The 8,966-nt window shown below is 33.2% G+C and overlaps 1 protein-coding gene across 2 annotated transcripts; it reads right to left on the bottom strand.

Moving 5' to 3' along the window:
• Positions 1–6,688: 6,688 nt before the first annotated feature.
• Positions 6,689–8,708, bottom strand: LOC120181355 (transcription factor bHLH137-like). 2 transcript variants are annotated; one of them, XR_005521750.1, is made up of 7 exons: positions 8,286–8,708; positions 8,024–8,188; positions 7,812–7,946; positions 7,633–7,716; positions 7,355–7,525; positions 7,121–7,270; positions 6,689–7,035 (listed from the first exon to the last, which is right to left on the bottom strand). XR_005521750.1 is itself a non-coding variant. In XM_039186513.1 (6 exons), the coding sequence occupies exons 1-6, from the start codon at positions 8,628–8,630 to the stop codon at positions 7,178–7,180; spliced, it is 993 nt and encodes a 330-aa protein (XP_039042444.1). In that variant the 5' UTR covers positions 8,631–8,708; the 3' UTR covers positions 6,689–7,177. The 2 variants fall into 2 exon arrangements, 1 of the variants encoding a protein (XP_039042444.1); XM_039186513.1 differs by having other exon boundaries at positions 6,689–7,270.
• Between the last annotated feature and the right edge of the window lie 258 nt (positions 8,709–8,966).

Below are 8,966 nucleotides of genomic sequence, written 5' to 3'. Positions count from 1 at the left end.
ATAAATAATTGTGTCTTTTCATTAGTTTATTATAATGAAAGTGTATAACTATTCATCATGAATGAATATGACTATTCATATTGAACATGATTATGTATGATGAAAATGTGTGATCAATAGTTTTGAAATCATTTTAATAGCCTCTTATAATCCTGCTGTTTAACAGGCTTGACCTTGTCAGGCTTCAGGGGCAGCACAATGGCAGTTGCTGGAAGCACAGAACACGATCCATAAACCTTTCTAATGTCATCAAGTTTTGGTTCTCATCTATTCACTCAGGAACCATGTATCCAAGAGCGCAGTGAGAGCAAGGGGCTTCATTGAACCGTATCTGATAGCCATTGCTGAATATGTGAGGCTGAGCACTGATCAAAAAGACACTTTTGAACTCAATTCCTACAAAGAAAACATAACACATCTTTAAATAACAAAATTCTAAAACATTTTAGCCAGGTGTAATAATTTCTGTGTTGGAGGTGTAATAAAATCAGGGTGGCCTAGTGGTCCAATTAAATATAGTGTCTGGCATAATGGGCCAAAAAAACCAAATATTTGTATAAGGTAAACAGAATCCATTTCTCAATGGACTTTTGTTTATAAAGCCTATTAAGTCTTAAATGGGCTTATACTAAGCATGATGGTTATGGCAAGTAATTATTCAATACAAAGTCCAAAAGATCTAAACCAATACAAAACGAGTAAATAACACTTTTTTTTCTCTTTGCAAGACTAAAAAACAAACATAAATTCCCAACATCGTGGCGAAAAATTCTTTATCTTTAAGGTAAGATCTTGAGTTTCAACATTGTGAATAAAACAATAAGATTAAAACAACTTAAAATTTTAAATGAAATTTAATTAATTCGACTTTAAATTTAATAGATTTTCCTATAATAATCAGACACGGACCTAAGACCACTTCTAAGGTTGTCCTCGATGGAAACTAATTATCAGTCAAAGAAGAGAGTGCAAAAGCAAATGTCGCTTTCACTGTTTCTTGTGCGTGTGGTCTCTTTCACGGAGGTATGGGCACCGAACAAAGGACATGGTAAAACCCTAGGAACCAACTTCTATATGCTTTCATTGCTCAACCTCGAATCTCTTTCGCTATTAATCTCACATACGTATTACATATATATGTTGTGGATAATGCAAATAGTAGTGGGTAATCGAACAATTTTGTTTCTTACTACCATGAAACAGAAGTCCTTTATTTTTATTTTATATGTTGAAGTATATATGCTCTCTTTCTTACATATTTTTATTTTTCGAAAAGAGTAATGTGGATTGAGTTTCATTTTCTTCATTTGAGTCTACAAATGTAGAAACAGAAACTTTGAGAAACGATATTCACTCTACGATTACACCCATAATTAATTTTGCTTTACTTACTTAAACAAACGATTTTGGTGTCGACGTTGAAGATGCTTCATATATTTTATATGCATGTTTTACGTGTAAATTGCATGGCTTAGGAATAATGGAGTGTTTATTTTCATCGTATACTGGACCACCGATGCCATGTGCTTGCATGTGTAGTCCGTCGGAGGGATGGGCATTGATCGGAATGTATGAAAAGGGTTTTGGATGCTCAGTGTTACGTCGTCTTCGACATTCAATCCGATTATAGCAGCAGTCAATTTGTTTTCCGGTGCCATTGACTAGTGATGTACAATTTACATTGAATGTTGCAAGCAAAAACACCATTGTCCTACATGTTGGGTCAATGAACTTGTCATGCGTTTGAAACGTTTCCCATTTGGATCTCATGTGAATGCAGCACAATCAAAGCGATATAACCCATCATCAGGTCTACTCCGAACATGTACCCTTTAATATTTATTTCACCTCTCGGTGGTCCACCAGCTCCTACGTACCGTCCAGACGAAGCCTGGTGCTGTGGGTCAAGACCAGTCCAAGACCATTTATATCGAACCTAAAAGCACACATGAGCCAATTGCTATTCTAAGTTAGCTCAGCTGCTTTTGGCCCTGAACTTCAAAGGACTAATCTGAAGTATTCATGTTAGAACTGTACTGTATGAAGGGACCATTCTGCTGTTGTCCCGGACACTTGCAGAGAGATGCTCATTTTACAAATATATTTCTTCTGCTCTGAATCAGACATACCATGAGACTCCAAGGCAGACATTTGCTTTGGTTATGGTCCCCGCGTTCTTGTTTCTCATGGGAACAAATGATTTACCATGGATACACGCGGTTCATCTCTTCTTGTTTGGACAAAGAGTCACAATCGGTGATAGTACATAATGACCGTTGATCAGTGTTAAGGTATATTATTTTCAAATCCTTCTATCGGTCTTGATCGATAGGTTTTATAGTGATTTTTATTGTTGATGTTAGGCGTAGAGTCATAATAACTATTTGTAGGTTGGTAAGCTAAGTGGATGTGATCGACTGATATTAGTTTGATTATGGTAGATCCATTGAGTCTATCAAAAATTATATCAAGAGATCATGGATTCCGAATAAGTATTATGAAACAAGGGACCATTTATTTTTAAAATGCCCAACTGCTGTTACAATTTGGACATCAGTCTTCTCACTTTCTGGTTTACGTTTTACTGCTTGTTCATGGGAGGTTCTTATAGCATCGGCTAGTTCTAATTGGAAGGGAAAATCATTGCTCACTATAATCATGAAGATAGTTCTCAATGCTCTCATTTACACATTATGGGAAGAGAGAAACAAAAGGGTGTTCCAAAACCGAACAAGGTCTGCAAAAGCGATTCTTAAAGCATTTCTATCTTTACTTTTAATTTTTCTAACTGCCGGAGGTCTTCCACGGAAGCTGCTCTCAACTTGGTATTGGGGGCAGCCTACTACCCTACCTCCCCCTTATCCCATTGCATATGGGAATAGGGTTTTGTTGTTGTTGTTGTTGTTGTAAGCTTACAACTAAGAGGTAGGACTATTAATAGAGTCGATAGTGTTAATATTTCTCTATGCAATCATTGGGGTATAGTTGATCATTGATCTTCTTGTTTGTAGCTTGTTTTGTTTCGAACCTTGATGTATATTATAGCAGATTCTGCTCTTGGATAATAATACTTGATTTATCCACACAAAAAAAGAGACAAAGAAGCGACCAAGCCATGCTGGTATGGTCCTTTTGTATTCGGACAAGAGCGTTAAAGAAACGCTTAATAATTTTTTTATTAAGTAGAGAGTTTACGTTCTCAAAGTAAATATCAAGATTCAAATTTATATAAAATAAAATAATATAAATTTTTTTACTACTCAATCAATTAATAAATCTTCCAATTAAAATTATTTTGATAACATATTTAAAACATAAAATTTTTAAATATGAAGTACAAAGAACACTGTTTTGATAATTAATTCTTTCCCACCAGCCAAATCATTTAAATGCATGCATTTAATTAATTATATTTAAATATCCATAATATAAATAGAACAAAAGTACTTACGTTTAAAAATGAATAATTTGATCAATTCAATAATTTTTATAATATCGATATATATTGTCAACTATTCAATCTACTACTATTTTTTTATTTTATTTTGGACCCTATCCTGATGCCTCCAAGTCAATGAAAGCTTCTCCGACTGGTATATTTCAGGGATGTACGAGTAGTAGAGTTGTTAATTAATTAATTCCAATTAATTTGGAGACACAATAATATATAGTAATCTGGGTCATTCATTCACATGGCCATCATGGGATGTATGGTTAGCATCCATATTATTTTATATTATCGTGCCTAAGAAACCCCTATGATAAAAGAGTTTTAGCATGGCCATGTAAATGACCCATGATGGGTCTTTCAATGTTAGTCATGTCTCCTTCACGATTTTGATAGGTCATGCATATATAACACAACATCATCATCATTATCATCGTAATTAAATTTTGGGACCTGCATGTATTTTTCTTCTCTTTTTTATGTTTGAATCAAAAGATTTTATTGCTGTCACTAATTTAGTATTACTTTTTATATAGTTTTAAAATAAAAAATATATATATTTTTGTGTGGCTGTTTACAGACATTATTAAGTAAGTATAAACCTTAATTAATTAAAAGAGGTTACATATGATAGATGAGGACAATTCCAATGTTTGACAATAATATACAGACCAAAATTATAGTAATGAAATAAATAGAGAAACACAAGGGACCCTGAAGAACAAGATCGATCAGTTGGTGAGCTTACATATAAGAAGAGCATTTACTCCATTTCTCATGCTTATAGAACACCTCTTTATCCAGATGGCAGCACTGCAATTTCCTCTACTGGACACAGTTAATTTGTCTAATATTTATTTCGTTTTGAAAATTAATTAAATTTAGTTGTTTAAGTATTATTCTTTTTTATAGATTCTGGGTTCGATCATTTGCGTTTATAAGGTTTATATGAATTCTCAATGATTAAGAAAGATTATATACAAATACTACATTGTAATCACTTTATACTATTAAAACAATTGTAAAAAACTCATAATTAAAGTAGAGGTATAACTTGTCCATTTTTATAAAGTAGAGGGATGAAACATGTAATTAGACCCAAAATCTAGTATCATTTAAGAATCAAAGCTTTGATTGATTATTGCGGGGGTATATTTAACTAGTAAGAATATTAAATCATGATACCCACTTTTCCCGATTCCATGTCCATTATAGAGAGTTGGATGGGACGTAGCCCTCAAACGTTTTTGTTTAATAACAATTTTGAACCCTGATAGTTTAAATGCTTATAAAAATGAGCTTCAATTCCTTTCAGATTTTAAAATCAAACACTTTATTTCATTCCATTATCTATTCATATTCCCTAGTTGTGTTCCTGAACTGAATATATATATATAGTTTGACTGTCCACCTTTATTTGCTTCTTAATATTCATTGTTTCCTTAGAAAAAGAAAACACTATGATCATCAAAATCAATATTCATCTCTCAAGTATCATCTTTTAAATCCAAATATTCTAATTTAAACAAATTGCGTTATCTTCCTCAAACCAATTAACAAAAAGCATCGGGACCATGATATAATTGAAATCAAAACTATTTTTGAATCCGCATATTTATATAATTTATATGTGTTATGTGGTATTATTTTTCTCATGTCGCGTTCATGATCATTAGATACGAAGATAGATTATTCTAACATTGCCATCGATGAACAGAAATTTTGATGCTTGGACAGCAACTGCATGTTGTGTTGAAGATTTTGTTGATCCATAACCAGACATGCCATGGATATGTTTGGTCACAGAAGTGAAAATTGTCTAACATCTATTTACAAATATGAGTCAAAATGATATATATAAAACTGACAATATATATTGTTTTATATTTCAGACCAATTATTAACCTACACTGTTTAGATGCTCAACACCTCAACTTGCAATAGAAAGAACCGAGCAAGTGGCTATTGAAACAGAATAATTCAAGTTAAATTAATGATTTTTTGTATAAAAAAGTCTTATTTAAAATGACAAAACATTTAATGAAATGATGTAATTGGTCCAAACTCATCTCAGAAATGAAGCTGAATCCCCTGTAAATGCTAAACCACAAGAAGATTCCACCTCGAAAATAACCCAGAGTCGCACAACTTGTCACGTCGACCACAGAGCATCAGAACCTACCTAGCCGTGCCTGTTTATTGTAAATTTCGTAAAATAATCATATAATGGGTAAAGTACATAAATGGTCCCCTAATTATAGGGTACTACTTTACTAAGGTACTACTTTACTAAGGTACTCTATTATTAAAAGTTACAAAATAGTCCTCCGACTATAGAGTATTGCTTTGTTGAGTCATTCGACTATTAAAATTACAAAATGGTCACTTGATTACTCATTATGTTCCAAACTCGTACTTTTTTATTGAAAATGGACAATATTCTAAGCTGAATGTTAACATTTTGATTGTGATATAATAAAATCTTATATCAGAATCTCAAACGAATTTCATATCTCAATTATTTTGTTAACGTCTAACTTATAACCGCCAAATTATTAACAAAAAAGGATGACTTTGGAACATAATGAATAGTCGAATAACCATTTTGTAACTTTTAATAGTCGATGAACTTAACAAAGTAACATTTTATAGTTAAAGGATGATTTTATAACTTTTAACAATTGAGAAACTTAATAAAATATTACAGTATAGTTAGGGAATTTGTGTACGTTATCCTATTATAATATAATCACTATTTTAAAAAATATTTAAATTTTTTGGTAAAGTATACAAATAGTCCCTCAATTATAGGGTATTGCTTAACTGAGTCCTCTGACTATTAAAAGTTACAAAATCATCTATCAACTACAGGATACTGATTTGTTGAATCTCTACACTATTAACAGTTATAAAATATTTATTCGACTATTCATATGTTCTAAACTCAATAAAACACCGCCTAATAATTGAAATACTATTTTATAACTTCAATAGTCAGATGACTAGATAAAATAGTACTCTATAATCGAGGGACTCAACAAAATATTTCCCTATAGTTGGGGACCATTGTGTACTTTACCCTAAAATTTAATATAATTTCAATATCATGTCGTACTCTTTATTATTTTCACCTTTCTATTTGACCTAGAATTCAGTAGGTGGAACGAAAATGGCCCTCGAAGAAATATAAAATAACTGCAATAACAGAAAAATCGTAAAAAAACCCTAAACAGGAAAATAACCTTATAACGTTGATTTTTATATTACATACCACTTTTTACTACGTAAAAAAACAATAATGGTTCTTTGTTTTTCTTCTAGCCAAAACACAGTAAAACAGGCGTAGGGTCTAGGAATTTGTGCGTGAAAGTGACATATAAAGAGGTAAGAGTCAAGATAGACAGAACCAACGGATCTACAGAAAGGTATGGTCTTTTTTTTTGTTGGTTTTTATATCTGTCCTTTATCTTCTTCTTCTTCCTCCATTGAATGTTGCCTTGCAAAGCTGCCCCCTTTATTCATCTTCAGATGCTGCTTTAAACTTATGCAGAAAACCCAGAAAGCCTTCTTTTGATTTTTCTTTTTCTCTGAAAAAGAATTCATGTAAATTCACATTGATTTTTTTTTTACTTTATTGCATGAAAAAGGAACAAGACATGAGGGTTTTCCTACCAGATGTTTGTAGGGCAACTCCCTCTCTCTCTCTCTCTTTCTCTTTCTGCATTAATATTAATGGAAAGAACATAAGCTTTCGTTGAGCTCAGATGAGTTGAAAAGTTTTTTTCTTTGGTCCTCCACGTCCCACAATAAACTACCATTATCCTGAAAAAAAGATGCCGGATAGTTAGCGTGCATGAAATACTATTTCTTATATAAATATTCAGTTATAAATGAAAATAATAATACCTGAGGGTTCGAGAACACATTGGGCCTTTGCCCATGTTGAAGAAACAGTGCAGCTGAAACATCCAGAAGAGGATAGTTATGAGATGGGACAATAGTTGTCTGAATGGGGTTGGGCTGTTGTAGAGATGGCGCCATTGCAAGTGGTGGGGATGTTTCTGTACTGTTAACTCTCTAAGAAAAACAATAATAATGTCAGAGAGACAAAGATTTCATCAGCTTAAGTCATGGAAAACTATGGGTTATAATAATTACTCTAAAAAGAAACATGTTTTTCTTACATCTGGTATGATCATCAATGTTTCCAGGTCCACTCCGTAGTCATAGAACATGGGATTCAAAGAAGCAAGCTTCATTGACAGAAACTATATAAAGAAAACAGACAAAGAAAACAACAGATTATTCATTGCTTGTTTGATCTCTAGATGATGGTATTACAGATTATTTGTTAGTTGTTTACCTCAACTTGATTTTGAAGGGACTGAACATAATTGATAATTTCATCCAACATGAGTGCTTTTCCAATCACCTTGTCACACCCTGGAACCAGACGCTCTAATGTCTTCATCCTTTCACTGATTTTCTGTCTTCTTACCTGTAATATTTAATACGATTAATAAGTCGAATATCGATGGTTATAAAAGAAACGAATTAGTTAAATAAAATCGTTACCCTTTCTGCTAAGCTGTGGCTGTCGGTCGCTTGACCCCTTCTGGCTCGAACATGAATGTAGCCTGAGGGGAGCTCTTCGGAGGCTTTCTTTTGGTCCTTTTTAACAGCTTTGGGATCTTTCTTTTCGTTTTTCTTTTGCCTCTTGGTTTTACCTTCTTTTGCACCCTAATGGGAAAATTTTGATGGGTCAATTGAAAAAAAAGAGAAAACAGTTGAAACATGGATTCTTTCAGGAAAGAAAAGTGTGTTTTCTTTAGATTACCTTAAATTGTGCAGAATTCAAGGTTGTCCCATTTCTTGTCCTTTTCTTCTGAGTTACTTGCTCGCCACTCTCGAGCTTATCCACAACAGTGGAGTGCTCGTCGGTGCTCTGTTTTCTAGTCGTGACGGTCGAGAACTCATTGTCACTATGAACAGCCTTGGAACCGTCATCGACAAAGCTGCTTTCATGGAACATAGGACCAACAGGGGACGACTCCTGGTAAAGTTGCGAGAAACAGTGGGGATTGATGTTCCCATCAAAACCAGACACTTTGATGGTGGATGTGTTTGGTAAGGAAATGGAGTCCAGAAGAAAAGGGTGAGACTGAAATGAAAAGGCCGCCATGTAAAGAATCAATTTTTAGAACTGAAAAACAGAAGGAAAAAATTGTTGAGTGTTTGAAGGGCTGTGAGGAAACAAGAGATGCCCATTTCCAAGGGTTTATATAAACATGAGGATTGAGGAGAGAGAGAGATGGGTAACTCTTTCCCATGAATATTTGACTGCTTTCTTATCTCTCATGTCTCAACCCAACAATTAACAAGAAGCATCAAAACCCAATAACTAGATGTGGAAATTAGAGGTGGTTTGTTGGATCGAATCTAGTGAAAATTTAATTTTATATATTTTAATTGAATTAAATAAATTAATCTAGTGAAAAATAAATTTAAATATTCGCTC

Source organism: Hibiscus syriacus, unplaced genomic scaffold (genome assembly GCF_006381635.1).
Source record: "Hibiscus syriacus cultivar Baekdansim isolate YM2019G1 unplaced genomic scaffold, ASM638163v2 tig00112523_pilon, whole genome shotgun sequence".
Classification (NCBI taxonomy): Eukaryota; Viridiplantae; Streptophyta; class Magnoliopsida; order Malvales; family Malvaceae; genus Hibiscus; species Hibiscus syriacus.
Note: the sequence above shows the minus strand (reverse complement) of the source record. Positions and strands in the feature narration are given on the sequence as shown.

Coding starts and splice junctions, on each gene's coding strand:
- LOC120181355 (XM_039186513.1), bottom strand. CDS start 8,630: ATGGCGGCCTTTTCATTTCAGTCTCACCCTTTTCTTCTGGACTCCATT. Junction 8,189..8,285: donor TGAATTCTGCACAATTTAAG/GTAATCTAAAGA, acceptor TTTTCCCATTAG/GGTGCAAAAGAAGGTAAAAC. Junction 7,526..7,632: donor CATTGATGATCATACCAGAT/GTAAGAAAAACA, acceptor TGTTTTTCTTAG/AGAGTTAACAGTACAGAAAC.